This window comes from Dermochelys coriacea, chromosome 13, assembly GCF_009764565.3.
Source record: "Dermochelys coriacea isolate rDerCor1 chromosome 13, rDerCor1.pri.v4, whole genome shotgun sequence".
Taxonomy (NCBI): Eukaryota; Metazoa; Chordata; order Testudines; family Dermochelyidae; genus Dermochelys; species Dermochelys coriacea.
The window spans coordinates 14,958,885-14,984,147 of record NC_050080.1 but is presented as its reverse complement, the minus strand read 5'-3'; the positions used below and the strand labels follow the sequence as shown (position 1 = coordinate 14,984,147).

The window sequence follows — 25,263 nt, the reverse complement described above, 5'->3', positions numbered from 1 at the left end:
GCATCACAGGGAGTTTCCAAATGGTGGGTTAGTGTTATGTACCATAGCTAAAGTAGGAACAACAGAGGAAGTTTAGGATGGAGTGAGAGATTCACTGGCACTGCCGTCCTGGAATTCCTTTCTTCAGGAACTTTCATTTACACCCTCTAAATATTGTGTGCTGTGATGCTTTCTGGTGTTATTATGAAAAAACATGTCATCATCATCAAACCACTTACTGATGTACAGGATTGGAGGGTGGGTTTTCAGCAACTCCTGTAATGTAAAACTGATATTGATATTGCTGTTATTAATATGTTAAACATAGAGGTGATCAAAATATTCCATCAAAAAGTTGTTGCTTTCACTGGAAAATGACTTTTTTCTTGAAACAGAAAATTATGCAAGACATACACTTTTTCAGTTAATTTTTTTTTGAGTTTTTGTCAAAAACCTCCCCTAAAAATACAGTTTTCAGTTTTTTCATGAAAATGAAATAATAATTGTTTTCAGCAAACCATATTTAAGTGGGAGGGGAACCATTAGCAGACAGTTTTAATTAATCATTATTATTTAGAAGATACCAACAATGTTCTTGGAATTTTGCTGACAAATAAGATGATGTCTTTACCCTCATGGACATGTAGAAAAGGTCTTGATCCAAAGTCCACTAAATCAGAACATCAGGTGGTTTTAGGTCAGGCTCTACTTCAGACATAGAAAAAAGAGATCAGACCAATTAATACAGGATATATCAATATGATTGAGATGTGTCCATGCTTATTTCAGAAGTTGTTTGCAGTGTTGTTGTAGCTGTGTTGGTCCCAGGACATTGGAGAGATAAGATGGGAGAGGTAATATCTTTTATTGGACCAACTTCTGTCTAACAGAAGACAGACAAGCTTTCAAGCTCATGTAGACCCTGCAGAAGAACCCCTGTGTAAGCTTGAAAGCTTGTCTCTTTCACCAGCAGAAGTTGGGCCAGTAACAGATATTACCTTACCCCCCTTGTCTCTATTTCTGACGTATTTTTGTTTTTAAAAGATATTTGTGCAATTTAAAACAAGAAAAATCTTACCCCTAAACTGAGTTCTTCCAAGTCAAGTTTCAGCTTGGAACATATTTTTGAGGCTGAATTATAAATTCCGTAAAACGGTTGTGATAGTAAAAAAATACATGGTAAGCCCTTATATATAGTCCTGAGTGATACTTTAGCTGATGATATTGTAATGAAAGATAAACCACAGATGCAAGGGCTGAAGGAGGTAGCTGCAACTAGAGCTGTGCTAATCACTGTTTTAAATTCTCATTACTTGGACATGAAAAAGATTCCTTTTGCAGTTAGATTAAAGTTCAAACTGAAATGCCTTCTTTGCAACCAAAGGGTGAATCCTTCAGGTAAAGATTAGGTGGCAAAGGGCTTTGGAAATGCTGCCTGATGTTATTTTAGGCATAAATTATTAGCAGTATCAGGATTTCATCCCATAGAGTGAAATTCACCCATCCCCACACAATGCTGGTGCAATTGAGCTTTGTGCAGGCAACTGCCTGGAAAGAAGGGAATGGAATTTATCACCAAGGCTGCTGTTCCAGCCTAGGGTGGGAATAGAGGCAGCTCTCCATCTGCTTCCCTTATGTGTCTTCTGGATCATGGGATGCATGTAAGCAAAGATCTAGTGACATTTCTCTGAGTCTAACTGAAATGCTCCTTTCATTGTATGGTGTCCCTGGAGTCAGTCACTCCACCTGTGGAATCAGTCCTACCTGGGCCATCAGGAACTGAGTGAAGGTCAGTCAGGATGAGTTATGTAAGTGTGTATAGAAGCCTTCCAGACTGGAAAAATGTATATGTAGTTACCACCATTGCATCCAACACTGTGATTGGACCAGATTGTGATACCCTTACTCACAAAGAGTAAGGTGCTACTTATTAAGTAGTCCCACTAACATCAGTGTGACTACATATGATATGTTTCAGAGTAGCAGCCGTGTTAGTCTGTATTCGCAAAAAGAAAAGGAGTACTTGTGGCACCTTAGAGACTAACAAATTTATTAGAGCATAAGCTTTCGTGAGCTACAGCTCACTTCTATCTGAGGTAAGCAAGGGTGCCACAGTGTGGCTTTTAATTTGCATCTGAAATGACCATGGAGACCTGTAACTGGTCATTTCCATGCACAATTACCACCATTATGTACAAATGAGTTATGCAGTTGTGTGCATTCTTTTGAGAAATCAGGCCAAAATCTTAGTACAACAGAAGGACATTTTAGGAACATAGAATTTGCCATCCCGGATCAGACTACTCCTCTGTCAAATCCGTATCCAATGAAAAAAGGGGAAAACCTCCAATAATGCATCCAGTTGGTTGTATATCACCATAAATGAGGAAAGAAAAATTCTTCCTGACCCCTTTAGGGATTCATGTTATGCCCTGAAGCATGAGATTTGATTATTTTTCTTTGAGCCTGCATAACTGCTACTGCCATAACTGGTCATAACATTTTGCCAGTACAGGAAAGAGAAATATTATTCTGTAATGTAATAAAAATAGATAAAATTCAATAGTGCTTCAGAATCAATTATCACATTTCCAAGGTAAATATTAAACACCCATTAAAACTATTCCATTAGATAAGCCAAGATAGCATCCAGTGTTATCTATTCATTTTGTTCTCCTAACTTTCATTACTAAGTGTGCAAAGATGCTTTCAGCAAATATTATGGTTTCTTTCTGTGCTGAGAGATGCTAAATTACCTTCTCCAACTTAGTTATAAACAACAGAAGGAGTGAGTCCACAGATGCTACGCAGTGTCAGGTTTATTCAAAATTATAAACGGATTCTGACCAGTGTATAAAAATGGACACCAGATTTTGCTTGCTTTTTTCCTCTTCTTCATAATCCCATCCCAGTTCCCTCTTGAAAGGCATTCTGTTCTGTCAGCCATAATGACATCTGCTGGTGGAGACAGGAAGCCATAAATCTATAGGTTTCCTCTCAACCAAGCCTTGTTAATGCTCCCATTTATCACTGAGGATAAGGTGACATCTCACTAGTACTGTGCTCAGAAGTCCATCTTCTCAATTTCCCTTTCCCTAGGGAGTAACCATTTAAAACAGTGACTTTCTCATCTTACATACTGTGACCTAAAAAGTCACTGCAGATGCAAATACCATACCCAGTTTGTAGCACTTGGATGTAAGCCATTGCCTGTGGAGAACAATAGCCTCTACTTGCTGATCCAAGACTACACCAAATCATTGCTCTAGTTAAACCTTGTGTTTGTGCCTTTTAAACTACCACATAAGCAATGGACCCTGGGTGAGAGAGAAATTCAAAACAGAGTGGATTCTTCCCCCCAAAATTGCTTATCAACATGTAAACAAATGACAAAATAGGCAGTAAACAATGACTTTCTGTTAAAAAGCTTTTCATACAATTTTCCTTTAAAGAGACACAGGAGAAGTAAGCAAAATATTCTGATCAGATACATAATGTCTTTCATCTCAGATGCATGACCAGGAGAAGATGGGGCTAGAAAGAGTGATAAGAACTCACAGATGTAGAACTGAGGCACAAAAGTTTAAGTGTTCAAGGGCACAAATTCAGCCAGTGTGAATGGTGAAAACAGAATTCTGGTTCCCTGAGTCATATTCCACTGCTTGACCCAGTAGAATAACTTTCAATGCCTCATCCTATGAGTAATATAATGTGAGACCCGTCTTCAAGGGATAATAATAGTATAGTTGCATGTTGGATTCTCCAGCATATTACATCCTGCATTTACACCAATACAAAGTGAATGCAAACTTGACCAAGCCATTCACACATATGGCAGCATAGTACACTGGCTGAGCACAGATGTAAGCGCCTAGGCAAGATGTAAGACCACCTGGAGAATCAGGCCCATTATCTTAGAGTTAAGTAATATTTTGACTGACTGGCCATGGGGCATGAATGCTGCTTTCCTAGCATTTCAGTTATGAAAGACTTGTGCTATAGGGAAGCGGAAAAATTAGCACATTACAATAGCTCTTCATTTTTTCATTGTTTAAACTATGCATTTATTTGTGACATAAATATTTTAAACTGCTGATAAAAAGATTTCCAGAGCATTAAGGTGGACGGTGGCAAATAAAATTAAGGGGACATTTTCATAGACATAAAATCATATTTGGGCACTAAATACAAAGGTCGTTTCAGTGCTTTCCTTTAGGAAACTCATTACCTTCCTGAACAGCAGGGCTGGCATTTCCAGTGTCCACTGAATACTAGCTATAATTGAGCAACCAATGGTAATGCAGTTTAAAGGATCCTAAAGTAAGAGATTAGTTTCTGTGGGATATTAATGATTCACGTTGGAGCATATAGAAATCAAGGCGAAAATACAAACAAACAAAACCCCTATTATTGATATGCCCCATGATAAAATATAGGTATTAAACTACAGTGAAATCCACTTATAAGAATTACTGTTAAAAGAATAAGAATTGATTCTCTGTGTCCCAAACCATTTTTAAAGACTGCATGGTGTTAACAGCGGCTATTATAAAAGAGACACTGTGAATTGAATAAACCAGTCATGCTTTCGTGTATCAGATTCATTGTTTGAAATTCTTCAGTGCCCTTCACTCCCCACCCTGACCGTGGTTTGGAAGTTGTCTAACAAGAGCAGGCAGTGATTTACACACAGATTGTGAGGATGTGGGTGGGAGGGCGGAGATGTTGGGTGGAGACAGATTACAGGATCCACAAACCCAGAATAAAGAAAGTGAATTAGAATAGTGCTGGGCCATCCAGTACTACAGAAAAATAGGAACTCTGTTTTTAGGATCAGAGTTCTTTTCTTGGTATTACTCATTATTTTTATTATTATTATTATTATTATTATTATTATTATTATTATTAGAAATGGACTCAAAACAAAACCCTGGATCACTCCTGAACTTTTGGAAAGTTTATATCTGAATCTGAACAATGAGTCCTGGGCCCTCTCTACTTATTATTGAGCTTGTTAGCTTTAGAAGAGTAATTGGAAACTAATGTAAGAATATAACACTTATTAAAAGCCTTAATTCTTCACTGCCTTGCATCTTGTGTAGGCATTTACACCCATTCTTGTGTTCTGGGAGCACACCCACCTAATATTCTGACTTGGTAGACCCCCACTACCACACTGATCTGGGTGGAATTCTACACACACTTCACACTAGTGTAAACCATTTTTTTTATCTTTCTAGTCTTCTGTACCCCTTTCAGGATTCTGATTTGTCTTGCGTACCCCAAGTTTCACCTCACTTAAAAACTAGTTCATTACAAAATCAGACATAAAAATTTAAAAGTGTCACAGCACATTATTACTGGAATTGCTTACTTTCTCATTTTGTCTGTATGAAATTTTAGTTTGTGCTGACTTCGCTAGTGTTTTTTATGTAGCCTGTTGTAAAACTAGGCAAATATCTAGAGGAGTTGATGTACCCCCTGGAAGACCTCTGTGTACCTCCAGGGGTACATGTACCCTAGGTTGAGAACCACTGATGTAAATGACTACATAAAGGTACAGGATGCTGGAAAATGCTGTATAATATTTTGTTTAATACTTATATCATTTTCCCACTGTAGCTAAACGTCCCCTCTTCTAAAGGTCCCCGGCTGGTTCTTCTTCTAATGCCAGGAGCTCCCAATTAATATAACCACCAATTTACCAATGTGTGACACAGTTTGCTTTTTACACAGCTTCCTTCACACAAAAGACTTCCCAGAGGGAGAGGGGCAGAGAAAAGGAACAAAGCTTCACATAGTTTGTTACAGCTGTAGCCTGCACCTACCACTTTAGCAAGTCAGTCGTCAGTGGGAACTTGTCAGCAACCTACTTTCAAAAGTGGGAATAAAGAGAGAAGTTTGTCATGTATCCTCCTTCCTAAAGGGGGGGGGGGCTGTTGGGGAAGAAAATCAAAAGAGGAAATTACAGGACTTCCAAATAATCACAGGAGAGGTTTAATATAAGACTTTAATACAGAAAAGCAGGGAGCCTCTGAAAGTGCCCTGATCAGAAACGAGCCGGGGTCAGAAACTTCACTGATCAGAAACTTGCTTGGGCATGAACAAGGGTGGAGAACTTTAGGGGAGGTGGGTACAGGTAGGCTGGCACGCAGAGACTACAGGGGCTGGGTTTGTCGGTGTCTCTGTGCATACGTTTGGGTTTTTTTGTTTTGTTTTTTGTTTTTGTTTTTGCTTGGGATCAGCAAGCCCTGTCTCTTTAATAAACTGACTGCCTTCTGTCTGCCTGGAGTAAATTTCATCCTGTCATCAGGTCGCGGAGGAGGAGTTTGTTAATGTTCAGTTTGCTCAGTGGATCGATGTTTGCTGGCATCGCCTCGCCCTGCCTGTGTGTGTGTGTGTGTGTGTGCGTGCGTGTGTGTATGTATGTGTGTGAATACCAGATTTCCTTCCATCCAAAGCCTCTCTGTCCTCTTCCATATCACTCACAGCCTGGCATCTGACAGCAACAAACCTGCAGCTTTCTGCGCGCACACACATACACACACGCACGCACACACACACACACCAATACCAATCCGCCATACAGATCTACCAGGAGGAGGAGGAGGAAAGGGAGGAAACAGCAAGCCCCACAATCTTTCCAGAGCTGCCTTTTAAATATATACATGTCTATTTTGTTATTTATTACTATTTTCTGGCACTGTGGGTTCCTTTCATTTGCTCCTGATCTTGGATGTTTGACTCAAAGCAAAGCAAGTGTTGCAACAGTTAAATAATAATAACCTAGATCTCTGTAAAATAAAATAAAAACCAAACGGGTTCCTATCAGTTAAGTGCAAAGGGGGGGGGGGGGAGGCTTGGCTGAAGGGGGTGTTGGGGGAACCAGCTGAGAGAGAGCCAGAGAAAGCCAGAGAAACAAGACACACGAGCTTCCCAGGGTTCTTGGATCTGGGGACAGAAGTGAGATTGGAGAAAGTAGAGCGATGCCAAGGAGGAAACAGCAGGCACCCAAGCGGGCTGCAGGTAAGGAGAAGCCATCCACTTACACAGCCTCTGTGTCTCTTCACTTTGAATCCTAACCTCCTCTTTATTATTATTATTTACTATTTATTTATTATTTTATTTACGGTCACCCCTGATTTTCTGAGCTGCATCTCCTCTCCCCCACCCCTCCCTTCGTAACGCTAACGATATTGAATCAGTTTCTTTCCTTATTGCCAGGAAGCTCTTTACTCTGAAATTGACGATCCGTGTGAGGTTCCCGTCCACCCGCCTGTGTCTAGTCACCCCTGTTCTTTTTCTCTCTTCTCCTCTCCAACTCGTGTTCTTTAGCTGTAATCCTTTCCTTGTTAAACTTCCCCCCACCCCAACTTTCTTCCACTCGATTTCCCTTCTCCCTCCTCCCCACTCGCCCCCCTCCTTTGATGATTCTTGCATTGCTTCCGTATTCGCCTTTTTTTTTTTTGGATGGTAGTTTTGTTTTTAAATGCACGTTCCATAACGTGGTTCGGTATTTTAAAAATATTGTCTTTAGCCCTGTTTCTGGTGCAATTCTGGACGTGTGTGTGTGTGTGTGTGCGTGCGCGCGCGCCTGAAATAGTACAGGGACTGTCTCTGTTGATGAACCCGGCGGTGAAGTTCAGCCTTTGATCATCGATGGTGAAAACTGCAACAGGAAATAAAATTAAACATTCTGACTGTTAGAAGACAATCCACATTTTCAAATCAAATTCCTCTTTTGTGTTGCATCCGACGTTACACATTAGCAAATACCAAGTGGGGTTTGCAAATATTTTATAAAGAGGAAAATAGTTTGCAACTTTGGAATTGTTTTGGTTTTATTTTTGAAGAGATTATTTTTTGGTTATGTTTTTTTTTTTTTCATTTTTCAAGCCAGGAAAAAGAAACAGACCAATGGGCCTGTACAGTAAATCGCTTCAAAGAGTTTTCTTTTAGGCTGCTTAATTGCTTTATATTTTTTAAATTGTGTCTGGGGCTTTGTTTCTGGGAAGTGCAATATGGAAGTTCATTTTTCTTCTGCCAGACCCACCCACTGAAAAATCAGCTTTCCAGTTGATTGCCAGCTTTGATTTGACATTTGATTGATCACCTGTCATCTTGCTGCCTTTGATCTATTCATTCTTGATACATATCAATAAATCACTCACCATGGTAACCCAAGTGCCAGTGACGTAAGTCTTGCCCTCTAGATTCTCTTAGCCAGAAATGCACAATTATTATCTTGTTTCATTTGTAATGTGTGTGTGTGTGTGCTGTCTTTACTTGGATTAGTGTTTTAAAGAAAAGCTAAGTTTTGTTTTGTTTATCAGTTAGGGATCATCAGCTAATTCTCCCCTCCATACACCCACACTTTGAATACCCCTAGACTTAGTATATTATATCTAAAGACAAAATGTATGGGCAATGTATGTAGTGACACACTTGAATAAACTTTGAAAAGTAGCATTTGGGGCTTATTCAAAAGTAAATATTAATTTTGGAGACCTGGGACATAGGAAACTTGTATAAACTTATCACAGATCTTACCTTCTGCTTTATTTACATCATTTTAGGACACTAGTATGTAGGCAAAGTCTTCTGGGGCATACCCATGCACCTAAGCAGAAGGTCAGTATATTTACTAAGGAGAAATCCCCTTTAACTACAAAAAGGTAGTTAATACAGGAACATACCTATTAAAAAGAGCTTTGTGCCCATTCATTATTATTGTTTTTATTCACAAAGAAAGAGTCTAGCACTGGATGAGGCATTAACATTTTTAACTTGTAGGATAGCTTCCTTCCATCACCCCCCCCCCCCACACACACACACATCCGTTGATGATCTCAGTGTTAGAATTGTTTCCTTTTTCTTTTGTTAGTGTTGGAGTCTTCATTTAATTTTGTGTTCAAAGTAGAATTTCAGGTCAGAGTATGTGTACATTACAAACATGTTGAGGGAGAGGTAGCTTTGTTGGTTTATGGAAACAGACGCTTTAGAAGAAGTAAATCATTATAGATAATGTCCATGTTGTCGTCTACCAAGATTTCCCTGGTGGAGACCCAGAAAGATATGCTGTTACCCTGAAAATAACTTCATTACATTATTATTATTTTGTTTAGTATTATTCTTGTAAAGGCTCTTAATAACTAGGCAGTAATTTTAATTACCATAATAACTAGGGCATGTCTCATTCAGTAATCTTATTGGGAAACGTGCACTGGTTCTCAGAGTTGCACTTCTTTGATTATATTTGTCCTCAGATCAATGTTGTTTCAGATGTGCAAAATACTGGACATTTAACTATAATCTAGTTGCACCCAACATGGCAGATTTTTATACTTACAATTGTTCTCCTGCTTTGAACATGTGTGCGTGTGTGATTTCAAAAAGCACACTTGCCTGTTCTATATAGTTCTCAAAACTAACTTTCATTTTCATGAATAGTATCGAGGTTCTGTTTCGTGTGGTAAAACAAAGTGACACTAGACAGGATGTGCAACAGAAAATGAATCGCTCATCAAGGCAGATGCCAATGTTACTTTTTTACATCTCTGATTTGAAGGATTTAATACAATGTATATTTTTTAATTTTCACATTTTATTTTTTGTACCTTCCACAAGTTCGAGGGCAGTGACTGCACTTATTTTGTCTTGGTGGTGGTAGAGATGTTGAAGAAAAGTTTGCAACTTCTAGCTTCTTTAGGTAGTTAACCTCCCAGGGAAGAAAAATGATAAGCCTTATGATTCTGGACATGTCTGCTTTTGTCATTGCTTAAAATTAAATACTATGCACAACTGTAAATAATTACTACCATGCACTGACTTTGAAAGCAGGTTTCTAGTTTGATTAATGAATAATGTAAAGGTTAGAGAGAACAAGCAAGTGAATCAGAAGTGAAGTCCTGCTGCTAGATGAAAATCTATCTAGAGAAATATACATGGCAATTTTGTCCTTTTCTATTATTAATTTTGAGCCCTGTGTTCCTAAGAAATATATTACAGTGTTGTAATTAAACAAGTTCTTGTAATTAGATAAATGGGATACTATTTATGTTTGATTATTAGGCCTTTTTGGTCTCAATTTATGGTTTTAAAAATACTTTATTTCACGTCAACAAAGGAACTATGATCTTTCTATAGCTGACTCTTTTTTTCAAAAGCATTATTCTTCTTCATTATGATTTGGATCATTCTTAAAGCAGATTTTTAAATTTCTTTAAACCAGTACCCAATACTATGTCATATTTTTGTTTACAATTATATGTTATGTTTGTATTGTACCTTTTATCCCAGTAGATCCCAGAAGGCTTTTCAGATAATGGGACCAATTCTCCTCTCACACCAGTGTAAATCATGAGTAACTCTACTGACGTGAATGGAGTTGCACTGGTGTAGAACTCTCATGAGTAAGAGAAGCATCAGGCCTTGAATGTACTTCACCCACCACTGAAATGCGGACACCTCTGGGGTAGAACCTGGGTAGTGATTCCGCACCAATGAGAGTAGACAACAGAGGGGTAAAAGGATGGGAGCAAACTAGAACTGCCATTTTGATGCTGTTTTTATTCCTATGGATATGAAATAGCTTTCAAACATAATTTCACTGGATTATACTCTTCTTTCCCCCTGCAGCTTCTTTAAATGTACATATTTTATTTTGTGATCATGAATTTTTAGTTCGCTGCTTAATGCTAGTGAAGAAGAATTTGGACTTACCATCTTTTTGTGCTGCAATTTTGTCATTCTTTCTTTCATTCTCTTTCTGTTGGCTCTGATAGGCTATTTGAGAACCAAAGCTCCTGAAAAGTACAGCAGAAACAGCTCCTAGCCACATTTATTTTGTTGATCAAAGCTGGAGATGAATAATGCAGATTTTGTTTTCGTGAAAGTCCTTGTGTGGCAATAAACATAAGACTGTTAGCAATCATTACTTAAAAGTTGCAATTTGCACCTTAATAGAACAGGTTATTTAAATAGAAATGTATTCAGCAGGGGAAACCCTGCACTCTTCAGTGGGTTAAACTAGATAACATGTTAGATCTGATTCTCAAGCAATATATACATGTAACCCAGCAGGGTTGTTTTATTTTTAATGTTACATTTATCCTTTATTAAGCAGCTAATAGAAGCAGGTTCCAAGCAAATGGGACTAATGGAACTGTGGGAATGGCACAGTCGCTTTGTTTTAACATCCTCCAGAAAAGCAAGTGCACATCAAAAACATCTAAATATCTCATGCCTCGGAACCCTTCAGTTACTCTGCACATTGTGACACTGACAGATGACAAAAAAAGCAAAGATGTTCAAAAACAAGAGGAGGCTTCACCATTCTGATTAATTAAATGATTTCCAGAATAGGTACTTCCTCAGTACCCATCCACCAAATTAGCCGCTGTCTGAATTCTGTTTTGGAATTGAGTTGCTAAGTGATTCCTTCCCCCACACTCTCACACTCCACGTTAAAACCCAGGACTGAAAGGGACAGGAGTTGGTGAGTGAAGTTCTTTGGCCTGCAATGTGCTAGATGATCATAATGGTCCCTTCTGGCCTTAAAGTCCATGAGTCTGTGAGTCTGACTCAAAAGTTCATTTGTTTCAGTTGTTCATTGATTTCATTTTTAGTCTGCCATATCAGGACACAATTCATTGCCCCCCAGAGAAAGATTAGAACTGACAAGGAGTTCAGACACCGCCCTTGTAATCTAAAAGACAATTGCATCAGTAAATGGGATCTATGCTTCTAAAATACTTTAAAAAATTATTTATTTGAAACAAAATTATTTTGCCTAACTGGGTCTACTCCTCCATGCCCTGTAATCTCAAGGCGGTATAATTAAAACCAGCAGGAGTTTGTTACTTCCTCCCATTGCTTTTCCCTTCTGACTCAGTTTCCCATTAGCAGCACCAATCTCAAATAACCGCTCCCATAGACCAAGTCCCTGGGGTGCCAGCTCATCACCATAGAGTTGCTGTGATTCTTTCCCCCTTGCTTTACTTCACATCCAAAGAGCATAACACTCCAAAGAGCAAGTCCAGACTCCCCCGTCCTCTCCCCCCACCCCAAACCCTACCCCTCAATGCTGTCAGTTGCTGTGGCTGCAGCTCCCAACTTAGCCGTGGCAGCAAAGGGAATGGAACCATGCTCTATCAATTACAGTTGGAACCAGATGCTAAACACCTAATGTGTTAAGCTATTGTACAGATTTTAAAAGCTCAAAAGTTAAAAAAAAAATCATATCGGCTAGTTGGGAGCAGGGGGAGCGGCAGAATGAGGCCTGGTTGTTCTAATGGATGATATATTATTAGTAGATCCAAAGTAAAATGATGCAAATAAATACTCTCTAGTTAATAGAAAAGGAGTACTTGTGGCACCTTAGAGACTAACAAATTTATTAGAGCATAAGCTTTCGTGAGCTACAGCTCACTTCTAAGGTGCCACAAGTACTCCTTTTCTTTTTGCGAATACAGACTAACACGGCTGCTACTCTGAAATCTCTAGTTAATATCTATCAGATTATACTGCTGATATTGAGACACGTGAGTGCCATGTTCAGACAAACTCCTTTAGAAAAAGGATCCCACCAGCCTTTTTTATTAAAATAGCCCTTTGTTTTCCCCTTGCTCTTTCCAAAATTAAAGATGTTTGTAAAGTTTTACCTCCAGAGTGTGCTCACGCAAGCAGAGAGACATTTTCATCTGTCTCAGAATCAGATATTGAAGTCAATTGGAAACACATTACTCTCACAGTTGAAGCCTTACATTTCATTCGTGCAACAGCAGTGATTTTTCATTACCTATTTAATTACAATAATTTGCATGACTGTGGGTCCAGTCCTGCAGTACTCACAAGTGACTTTGCTTCACTGGGAGTTCTGTCTGTATATAGATTGTAAAATTGGGCTGTTTAGCTGCAAAATAAAACACAGTTAAAAAGGCGGGGGTGGGGGAGTTGGTGTCCAAATTATGGGCCATATTCTGCCAATAGCCTTTTAAGTAGAATTTGCCTTTGGAATCTAGGGAAAGTTCAGATTATGCATTTATGAACTGATAGTTCTACATTCTTGTTTTCTAAAGTTGGTATAATCATTGCATTTTATTTATGTTGCTACCTTCATTCTTTAAACATTTTTGATTGTTCTGCATTCATTATTGAATATTATTGTTCTCATACCAGGAGCTGATTGGGCCTTTAAACAGTCTTTTATAGTGTTGCAATCTACTGTCACAATTCCAGCAGAGGCTCTCAAAGAAATAGTATGTAAAATGTTTTGCAAATCAGGGCTCTAAAAGTTCCATTTAAGTTTAGACATTAACATCAGTTCTTTCTCATTAAGGTGACCCTGACTTGAGGCTATTGGATCTTGGCTCCTTGTCATTTCTGACCACATTATAATAACATCTTTTGCAACTCCAAAATACCTTGGTTTCCAAGAACAGACAGGGAGCAGTGTATTTTCAAGATTTCAAGGGGAAATGCACCATAGAAGCACACTGTTTCCCATTAGATTTACACACCCCATTTTTAACTATTGCTGATTTTTTTTAAATTTGTTACCTTGCAAGGTTTTTCAGGAAAGAAGAAAAGAAGTTGGAAAACTGGTCTTAGAATCTTAGTGCTGCATTAAATGTTTAGTTTAGACAAATGAAGAGATTCTTTGTTTCGCAAGAAGAAATTATTCTTCTTCCCTCCACTTCTCTCCCCCCCCACCCAACTCATGAACTAGGAAAAAAATAAGTCACAACAATAGCTACAAAATAACAGGAACAGACTCTAGGTTGTTTTTAATGTGAGGTATGCAATGATCATAGTTACTAGTAAAATTCCACAGCAAAATGGAACCATGCTATGTTTATAGGAAATAGATCCTTTTGGAAGACATACATATGCATACGTGTATGACAGGCAGACACACACACACACACACACACACAGAGAGAGAGAGAGAGAGAGAGAACAGAGACAGGCATTTAGCTGAAAGGTGGACGCAAAATTCTTACCGATGTGAGCATGTAATTGGAAGAATCGTGGCATTTTTAAACCATTCAAGCCAATTTAATTTAATCATGGTGGTAAACTTCTACAGTATAGTTGTCTCATAATATATGGTATTTTCTTTAATTTTCAGCTTCTGGATTCAGGTGATTACACGAGCATCTCAGCTTTTATTTAAAAAGAAAAAATAAGTTTTTAGCTTTAATGATTGTGGAGATAAGCTTGAAAACACAAAATCAAAAGGCTCCAATATCAAAAGGAAAAAAAAAACCACTCAAATTTATTATTTTTAAAATCTCGTGCTTTTTAAGCCAGTCTCATGTATTTTGAAGGCCTGATTTATGATTTTTGAACGCTTTACGTTGGCAATATTGTTTCTAACTGACTCCTACTTTGAACTGTCTCTGTATGCCTATAGGAATAGAGATGGAATAGAGTTACTTTACTAGAGCTAGGCCATGTCTACACAGCAAATTAGTGTTCGGCAAACTGTTGCACTGTAGATTCATATCCTGGCTTGCTGCGTGCCAGCTCACCATGTAGACAGGTGAACTTAATTACTCTGGATTTACACTGATGTAACCAAAAGCAGACTTTAGCTCTAGTCTGAAGGATCGGACCATCTGTTATTGAGCCATGGCTTTCCTTGTAGTTTTATGGAGATTGCTGCTAGTGGCAATTACATACAAAAAGTTAATAGCCAATAGCTGCTCTTTATAGGCATAAGGACACAATAGAGCTCAACTTTACTTCAACTAAAAATCTTAGGTAAAACTTGCAACATTCATGCTGTATTTTTATTGTATTAATGTAAATGAGATGCTGTCTTCTTTCTTTCTTTCATCTCTGTTCATTGTATCTATTATATCTCTGTCTCATCCTTTTCTCTATATTTCCCCCTTGTTCAGCGTGAACAGTTATCATCTAATGATGCTGTATGTCATTAAAGTTACTCATGATGCAAAAGGGACTATGGTAAGTGAAGCTTTGAGAAAAAGCAAAGCTGCTGAATATATGGAGAAAAAAACAAAACAAAAAACCTATCTCAAATAACTCTTGAAATTAGATCAAATTAGAACAAAAAAATTGTACAGGTAGAAGCACCGTACTGGAAAGAATAGATAATTTTAATATACATCCCCACTTGGCAAATATCAGGAGCAATAAGGTTTTAAGAAGCTTTCTGCCTCCTCTTGCATCTCTCTCAAAAGACTCATTTAATTGGAAATCCTGTTGTGCTTGTTTTTATGTATGTAAAAAGAGAAAAGGCCGATTTCCCACTAGGCCTTGTATTCCAGTCTAGTATAATCGGAGGAGGTTTTGGTTGTTTTTTTTTAAATATTTCTGTTCTCTGTTAATATAAAATTAAAACTCACAGACTTTAACTCATAGAACATCTCAGACAATATTGCTTTAATAAATTTTAAAAATGCTGTTTCATATTCCCAAAGCCTCTTTCTGACAATAGTGTTTGGTTTGTTCATGTGGGATCGGTGCACAGTTTCTGTTGAAAAAGAAGCACTATGCAATGCTTGTTTTTAATGAAAATAATTATATTCATTGGACTCCACTGATAACAAACTGGGGCCTTAGTGAGACTCCATTTACAGTGGACTGGAATGAAAGTCTGGGCTTGTTTCAGTGCATCAGAATGTGCAGGTTGCAAACCCATTTATATCACTGCCCCTCTGCTCAGAGTGAAGTTGTTCTGTTGGGGGAAAGAAAATACTTTACTATGAGTGGATTGCATGGGATGTAAATAATTCAGTGTAAACTATATTAGGCTTGTTTTAAATCGCCATCACAATTAATCAGAGCTGCAATTCTATATGTGGATCATCTCATCTATACCCTACAGGGTAAGTAAGCTGCATAGGGAAAAGGGCTGAATCTTCACATGATTTAAAATTTAGTATCAAAGGAAAAAAACCCTGTACAGATGCCTTTTGGGGAAATGCTGCTTGTGTTGATTTCATTTAGCTAAAATGTTGGCCTGCAAAAACATAATTTTTTTCATCTGTGTCAAAACATTCATAACTGCAGTACAAGTAGCATTAAATTCACATGTGAAAAGAAGAAGAAATTAAGCAATCATATTGATCTGTAGTAGCATTCATGCTTTTGATTTAGCGGCACAGCTCCCACTGACATGTGTGGGAATTGCAAGCTTCAATAGGAAGAAGGAGTGGAGCACTTTTTGCACTTAGACTGTTCATGTCTTTGCATTTCAAAATATGTTATCAATGTCATTTACTGCTCAGAACAAACTAAATGAGTTAGATCGGTCTTATTCCCATTTTACAGATGGGCAAATTTAAACTGCCTTGCTCAAGGTCACATTGCAAGGCAGCCGCAGAGATGGAATAGATATCAGGAACCTTGGTTTTTAGTTCCCAGCTCTATATTATCATCCATAACAAGCTCCCACCAGAGAAAGAACAGGTGGAGGCGATGGGACAGATCCTGGCCCCTAGTTCCATCCCTCTGTATCACTTTGTTGGTGCAAAGAGGATGGGGAGCTATCCTGGCTGGGTGTCTGGAGATTCCTCCAATGAAGGGGAATTTCCAGGAAGCATAAAGCCAGTTTAGCCAGTTCTTTGCCACTCACTCCCCACAATCTCCAGTCATAGGGGGCATTCCTGGGTGAGTCTGGGGCATAGCTGAGGGAGGGAGAGAACATGGCCAGAGCAGGATATCTTCTGTCACTCTCTAGCCAGTGAGATAGCTCCTCAGAGACTGTTCTAGGCAACATAATTTAAAGTAGCCTGTAGGCTTATCTAAATTACTCTCAAACTCATTTTTATCCCAAATAAATCCCAGGATCAGAGAAGTTGCAAGGTGGCATAGTTACCTTCCCCCTTTGTCCTGTGCTAAATGCAGCTTGTTCAGACTAGGGATCTGAAAATACATGATACCCAGGTGTTCTGAGAGAGAGAGTAACACCCAGTATAAGCTGTAAGAGAATATTCACATTACCCTTCAAAAACTGGCCTGGAGGTTGTTTGAAATTCATTGCAGTAAACACTGAGCCTAGGCTTTCCAAAGATGGGTTCCTAAAGTTAGGCTTCTGAATCTTTATTTAGGCATCTAAATAAGAGGCCTGATTTTCAAAAGCAGTGAGAACCCAGCAGTTCCCATTGGATCTTTCCTCACATCTCCCATTGGAGTCAGTAGGAGTTGCAAACATAAGTCAAGGGCAGTGTTATTTCTCTAGAGTGAAAATATATGTATTGGCTGTGGGAGAAATATGGAGGCAGGTAATAGCTTATGGGTGCATTAAGGGTTGTTGGCCTTTATTTTCCCATTACCGTGCCTCTTGGAAATGGTAGTTACAGGTATTATATTGACAAGATCTCAGAGTAAATCTTAGGAAATATATAGCCAATAAACCATACCTGAGAGATCCCTGCTATCCTGTCTACTCTCACAGCACCTGAGATCAGCTGAGCTGTTTATTCCAGCTGAGATCACCAGGCAGGGCCTTCTTCACTGAAGCTCCAGGGATTTGAAATGCTCTTCCCTTTATCAATGTTCTCCAGGGGGATCTTTTCAAGTGAAGTTAAATGTTTGTCTTTGTTGCTGAATGATAGGTTGTTAGATTGTCTATGCCAGTTTGAGCATAGTATTGGCTAACTGGATCTTGTCTCTGATTATTGATATTCATATATTTAAAGTACTTCGACTTTCGTGCGTTTGAGCCCCTTATTAGTAATTTATGATTATTTATTGTTATTGTTAGCTACTGATGTCCATTCTCCTTTATGCTGAAGGGGGTGGTTCCTGGTGCCCCACCCACAAGCAATAGCCATTAGCTTTCCTCATCAAACATCAGTGCTCATGCATTTCTTGGCATGTCAGGGAATGTCAGACACTGTCATTCTGTTCCTTACAGATCATTTGCAGAATGCCTCCCTTTGCTCATGAAAATCTGGAACAAATGTAATCAAGATACATTATCGTTACAGTATAACAAATACAAGCTGAACTGTGCAGATTTCCCCTTAAAGCACCTCTTAATATGTATTGTCAAAATGTCTAAAGATGTCTCTTACTCATAAGCATTTAATTATTTGTGACACTTAAACAAATATTCAGAGCAGAGAAAAAAACATTGGTATTAAATATTTTCTCTTGTCAAAAAGTAACAAAACATCATCTAACACAGTGAACTCTTCTATTTACTATTTCCAGTAAACTTACATTAAAGCTGGAGATAGGCTTGAACAGAAGGAGTTGTGTTTTGAAATCCAGACCAGAAGGTAAATGCTAATTCTAACCTTAAAGACAATCTCAGTAGCGATCAGGAACCCCAAATCTCAACAGCCCAAACTCTGGGATGGTTTGAAATCTGGAGTAAAACTCAGGTTAAGTTTGTGCCTAGCTTTAAGCACATGCGGAGTCCTAATGGCTGAATCAGGGACTCAGATCCGAATTTTGTAGCTCAGGCCTATCTCTCATGCATGGCAAAAATACATCTTGAGAAATTTTAAATACACTCAAATATTGTAGGTTAAAAAAGAACAATTTGTGGATGGACTTCCATATATTGTGGTATCTCTTGAAGGCCATTTAAGTAGAGAAAAGAGTATTGTGTGATTGACAGTTGTTTTACCTCTTTAGGCAGCCATTGAAATTGTAGAAGTAGGGCTGTATGATGACATTACAAGGAAAAAGGGTGTACTGGGTACAGTAGCAAAACAATAGAGGCCTGAGGGTCCTGTGAGTTGTCTGGATATCAGGATTACTATTATAGATGGAGCAGGAAGTGATGCGTATATTAGAGGCATAGCCGGCAATGACTCCTGTAATTAAGGTTGCCTGATACTTTCCTTTGTAAGACCCTGTTTCAGTTGCTTATAATGCTCCCACATTTCAACTGTTTTGGCTGAAACTTCCCATACCAGGTATGTGCCTGGGCATGAACTGAAAGCATCAACAAGCATGGCTCAGCCATGTCTGAAAATGAAGTTAGGGGAAAATGTTGTTTTGCCAGTGTAAAGAAATACAGACAGTCATTTTCTTGAAAAATTTTAGCACCTCCATGCTCTGCAGCAGAAACTTGAAGTTCGGCAGGGGAGTACACTAGATTCAGGAAGGTACCTTTTGATGTTCCCAGGACTATCCACCCAAATTTGGCCAAATTATACGCCTCTAAAAATGGTCATTTGCACATGCTCAGTACAGATTTGTTAGAAGCTGGCTACAAAATTCTCTGACTATTCCATCTTCACTGAGCTTTCTCCATCCTTACAGAGTTCTTATGACAATCACACTGAGCATATTTCACCCACACAGATCTCACTAAGCTCCAGCCAGCGCTGAGCAAGACATATCCTGCAATTACTTCTCCCTGCTGATGGGGGCAGCTGAGGTGCTGGGCAGAGAGCAAGGACACTGTTTGTCTTGTGCTTCCAGTACTCACCCTGCTGGTGCCCAGGCAGCAAGGATAAGGAGGAAATAGCCTCACTGGAATGCAGAGGAGTGAACAATAGAAGGGAAAGATGGGAAGGCTCAGGTGGGGGAATAGAAAAAAGTGAAACAGGGATAGATTGGGGAGGCAGGAGCAGGGGATAACCTGTCAGAAAATATTTGCAAAACCCACTGGCAAAGCGTGTGCCACATCCCCCTCTAGTGTTTGGTTCACATAGAGGTTAACGGCCTACTACTTCTGTCAGTTATTCCATTAACTCAAATGGTAGAGATCTATGCTGTGGATCTAAAGGTTCTTACCCTGCTGAAGACCTGTGCAGGGGTCAATATACTTCCACATGATGAGTTCTTCAGTTTGCTTTTTATGAAACCTAAAAGTATCCCTGCATCATCTAGTGAACTGGAGGGATAGTGCTCAGAGAATGAATCAGGGTTATATAGTGAAATATAATTGCCTGTAGCATCTCTGCTAGATTTGTTGCAGAAGTTGCAAGGAGTGTAGTGAGTAAGGCAGGGGACTACAGAAAGAGAAGGGATAGTTCAGATGGTGGAATGCCACCCTGGAGAATTGGATTCTATCCCTGACTCTGCCATATATTCAAGTCACTTAAACTGAACTTTCCACAGGGGACCACTGTGTGTTCCTTATTTTCTAGGTACCCAACTTGAAACACGTGGGACCTGATATGCAGACATGCCAAGCGCTCACAACTGCAACTGAAGTCAATGGGAACTGTGCTATAAAACGCTAAGCGTGCTGAAAAATCAGGCCCTATGGCTTCTCAAGTTGGGCACCTAAAAGTAGTGGGCACTTTTGATAATTCTGGCTTTAATTTTCCTGTATCTCAGTTCCCAGTCTGTAAAATGGTGATACTACCATCTCACTTCACAGAGGTGTTGTACAGATTAAAGCACTAGTGATTGTGAAGCAGTCACATGCTACAGTGTTGAGCACCATGAAAAAGACAATTAGGAAATTAATAATTCTGTATTCTGTGCAGGGTTTGAATGGTGTGTAGTAAGTAAGGCCTGGGGTGCACATTGAATGATGAGGATTAAAATAAATATTGAATAGTTCAGACACTGTGTAGGTTTTTATTTTATTTTTTTATGCAAGATATAATATGGTTGAGCAGTATCAATGTCAGAAGCAGTATTGTCTGGTCAACTGGCTGGTGGCAGCACAGTTGAGGAATTAGTTGGAATAGGGCCTAGAGAAGTGATTAACTAATATACTGTAGGTGGGTAGGAGCAAAGAGCAGGAAATACTGGCAGTTGAGAAGCTGTCGCACAGAAGAAAGAGGCTGAGCGAGAGAATACAAAGAATAATGCCAAGGGATCCAACCACTAGATAGCTGTTCAGATAAATGGGGCTGGTAGTCTGAGTTCTGTTTTCATGCCAGAGCTTGTAAACTGCTTAGGCCTGATCACTGCATCATTTGCATGTGTGAAACTACTATTTATTTCAGTAGGAGTTATGCTTCTGCAACCAACAAGGTCCTTTGTTTTACTTGAGGGAGACTTGAGGGAAGAGAGAGAGAGGAAGAAATGCTCTTTTTATTGCATGATGGGAAACTTCTCTTGGAAAATCAATCCTCTCTATATGGAAGTCAATAGCAAAATCCCGTTGGCGTCAGTGAACGCAGAACTGAACACCTCTAGAATGTTCTTACAAATTTGTGAAGCCCCCAAACTTCTTTGGGTTAAATAAGTAAATCCCTGAGAGTGTTATCTGCAGCTGAACTACATGCAAACACACACAACCCTTTTGCCGTCTCTGCAGGTTTATTGCGAATAGGGTTAAACAAAGGTAAATAATTTTGGGAAATATTTACTAGTACGGGGAAAATATGATAATGATATCTACATCTGTGTTTCCACTTGTTTACACCAAGGACATTATTACTTAATCATTCACAATCATCTTTCAGACCCCTTCCTTTATTTTTTATAATCTCTGAAGTAAAAGTAAGTTCACATTTGATACACTTTGGCTGGTGATCTCAGTGTGTGCGTGGAGGGTGTAAGGTGGGGAGTTGTTGCCATGGAAGTATATTAAAAGTTGCCTTTTTATCTTTATCCTCCTTCATTATCACTGGGGGGGAAATGCTGAGGTTCAGTGGAAATTTACTATTAAAAATGTGCAAAGAAGGTACATAGTACCAGAGGGGCAATTATGAGTTTCTCCAAGGAAATAAGTTTATTTTAGCCAGTATCCTCGTTTGGGAATAGGCTTACTATTCCAATATATGACATCTATAATTTAACCTAATATATTTTTTTCAGTGATGTAATGGGGAGAGTGACCTGGACTTTGTTAATGTTCCCCTACTCACTACATTCCCAAAGGCAATGTAACATTCTAGACAGTGTTTTATATACCCTGATTAAAATGTAACCTATTCTTGAATTTCCTGTGCAGTGACCTGTTAGTACTCATAGACAGAACACTTAAAGAACAGTTACACAGAGATATTTCCAAATGTGTATAATATGCAAGAGTTTTTATAACATTCTTATTTCATTTGAAATTTGTAGCTACAACAGGAGCCATTCAGATTGTGCATTGATTTAACTTTTAAATTCACTGTTTTGCTACGTCAAGTAAAATAAATGTTTGTTTTAGCTCAATTTTTTGCATTGTTAAAACTTGTAACCACTTGCTTTAAGTCGGGGATTCTAAAGGGAGCTGAATGATCTGAATTATAAAGCTAGCGTTTTGTAGCTGCTCTCTCACAAGTCCCCAAAGAAGAAGAAGAAGAAAAAAAGAGTACAACTTTAGCAAAAAGGGGCTTTTATATATCTATCAATTATGGAAACACCAACTGCACTGGATTACAAATGTGCTTGGTTGATTGTGATTGTGTATGAGAAAAACTCTCACTAAAGGCCAGATTCTGACCTCATTGTCTTCAGTAACTCCACTGGCTTCAACAGAGTCATTCCTGCATTGTGCCAGTGTGGGTGAGATCAGAATCTGGCCCTAAGCTTGCAAACTCTCTTATGCTAAATCTTGCCCTGTATTTGCACACGTTGCTTGAAAAAAAATGGTGTTGCAATTTGGACATGGAGCTAAATCTATGCTAAGGGCTCTGTGTGTGTGTGTGTGTGTGTGTGTGTGTGTGTGTGTGTTAGTGAATATTTTTGTAACCTGGACCGGAAAAATTGTGGTGGGAATCAGTCTTGTTGGTTTGGTTTTTGATGTACATTTTTTTATATATATCCAAATAATATAGTTTGGTTTTATTCCCCTTTAAAAACAAAGAAAAAAAGAAACCACACAATAGCAGTTGCTTGACAGTCCTGCAAAGATCAAATAGTTAGATATCATGAAGAAAAATATGTTATCAAGACAGCAATGAGAGATGGACAGTACAGAATTTTGGTGAGGTTGAGCTCAAGAAAAATTAGTGTGTCAAAGTGTATACAGGTCACATCACTTCACTGATATCCTGCGGTAAAAAGGTAGCAACTTAAAGCTTTCAGTGGATCAGCTGCTTAGATATTGTTTCGTTTCTCTTATAGTATTATGTATCATTCTGGGACTACTTGGTTGAAACCTGGTTTGCTTTAACATCAAGAAACTGACATATCAAGGTGGATTGTATATTTTACAGTGGAAATGCAATTTTCTAAACTCATTTAATCCTGGGAATGCTGGTCTTTTCCAGGCTGTCAGACAAATGAGTATGTTGGAGGTCATTTAGATCTGTCTGTCTAGCTCATCTAGCTAATCTGTCTCATTTCTAATGTGCCCATCACCTTGGTATCTAGATATAAACTTCCTGTCTAAGTATCAGAGGGGTAGCTGTATTATTCTGTATCCACAAAAACAATGAGGAGTCCGGTGGCACCTTAAAGACTAACAGATTTATTCAGGCATAAGCTTTCATGGGCATGCATCTGAAGAAGTGGGTTTTTTACCCACAAAAGCTTATGCCTGAATAAACCCGTTAGTCTTTAAGATGCCACTGGACTCCTCGTTGTTTTCCTTTCCAAGATTTATCTTTGTGTCTTAGCTGTGGTAACTTAATTGAGTTCTAAGCAGTTTCAAACTCTTCTCTGTAAAGCTGATACATTCTTGTAGAAATAATGATTCATTTTGTAACCTTGCTCAAAATTTCCCATCCCGGTACTACATGTTGTGTGCTGATTGGCTGTTGACTTCCTACCCCAAAGGAAGCTATATTTTGGAAGTGTGGCATTAAAGGGGAGTTTTTACATTAGTCTGGGGTTTGGTCCACAGGGTGAAATTCACCCATGTCCACTAATTCCCTCCTGTTTATTTATTTAGAAGCTGCCTTCACTTAGTAGCTATCCTTGCTTAGTAGCTACATCTTTTTTATGCTCCTTTGCCACACAAAACACAGGGGAAAGTAATAAAATATAAGAAGTTGTGGCTTCCAAACTTATATTTTCATGTAGAGGCCCTGGGTTCTGTTCAACTGAATTGCTTTTCCCTGCAGCCCATTTTGGAAAAGTGCATGGTAAGACATACAAGATCAAAAAGTGGATGCCTGAAGTCTGTACCAGAAATTCTGTACACACAATTGGCTATCTATATTTGTGCAAGTGGTTACACAGTTTATGTGTGCATATTGGGAGAATGCATGAACAAATGGCTAGTTGGCTTCTAAATAGCCACTGGCATGCACAATCACCCAATTTGCATGGATAATCATGGTAATTTGGACACACATAACCTGTAGGCATGTAGTTGCATCTGCATTTTTGTAAACAGACTTTCCATTTTGAAAATTTGATCCAATCTGTACTATTAGGGACAGTTAACTGTAGACAGTAACTTCTCTCATCTAAAAGTCTGCTCACTGGTTGAAACAGGTCATTGGGAATGCTGCAAATATAGCTTTTTCAACTGTAATTGAATTTGATCTCAACTGTATGGTTGCATTCAGCCCCCTTTCTACTCTTCTCCTATGCAGGTTGAAAGTGTCTTTGTAAACCTACTCCTCAATGATAATTTCATTGAGAGCCAGACATTTTATACGTGACAGTGATTTTTAATTCCACATGGACACTGACTAGTCTGAGATTTCAAACCCACAGCCTCTAGATACAACTAGAGGGTTGGGTTTATGCAAGCACAGTAAACTACTGCTTTGGCTTTTCCCTTATTCCTCTAATGATTGAGTTAGAGATGAATTACTCTTTGTAAGATTTAATTTCATCTCTGTGTGTTTGTAATGGGCCAAAGTGTAGACATTATTGCATTTCAGAGACTTTGTGTAATTTTCTTTTATTTATTAGCAGGGCTGTTTCTATCTGGAATAATAGGTGAGGCCTGTACAAAGTTGCAAGCAAGGAGCTTACCATATGGGGGAGGAACAGGAGGTCTGAGGACTTCTCGCAGTTGACCAAGGCAGAAAACGTAACCATGATTGCTGACTGATACATCTCTGCATTAGGAAAATGCAATGACTCCAGCAAGAATTAGTGCCTTTTAGAGAACTTAAGTGTGTTAGGCAGAGATTCCAGTGTCATCATATATCGTCCAACTTACATGAAGAAGGAGATGGTAATATCCTGCAGTTAATGGTGTGTTTTTTATAAAAAAAAGTTAGAAGGGAGACTGAGCTTTTGGGGAGAGGCACTGCAATTTATTATGTGTTGTACAGTGCCTTGAACAATAGGGCCCATCCTGTTTGTGGCCTTTAGGCACTAATATGCCCAGATTTTAAAAGAAGGCACTGAGCCACTCAGTGTTGCAATGCCTAAGTCCCGTTCACTTTCAATAAGGCTCCTAACTATTAAGGGCAGGTCTTCACTACCCGCCAGATTGGCGGGTAGTGATCAATCTATCGGGGATCAATTTATCGCATCTCGTCTAGACGTGAT

The 25,263-nt window shown here is 38.8% G+C and overlaps 1 protein-coding gene across 2 annotated transcripts in view; it reads left to right on the top strand.

Moving 5' to 3' along the window:
- Nucleotides 1-5,598: 5,598 nt before the first annotated feature.
- TSHZ2 (teashirt zinc finger homeobox 2) overlaps nt 5,599-25,263 on the top strand; it is a 267,767-nt gene continuing 248,102 nt past the window's right edge. The window contains exon 1 of one of the 2 annotated variants that reach the window (XM_043496204.1): nt 5,599-7,005. In XM_043496204.1, coding sequence (XP_043352139.1) covers nt 6,966-7,005 — 40 coding nt within the window. In that variant the 5' untranslated portion in view covers nt 5,599-6,965. The remainder of the gene's footprint in view (nt 7,006-25,263) is intronic. The other variant, XM_038370231.2, reaches the window with a different exon arrangement.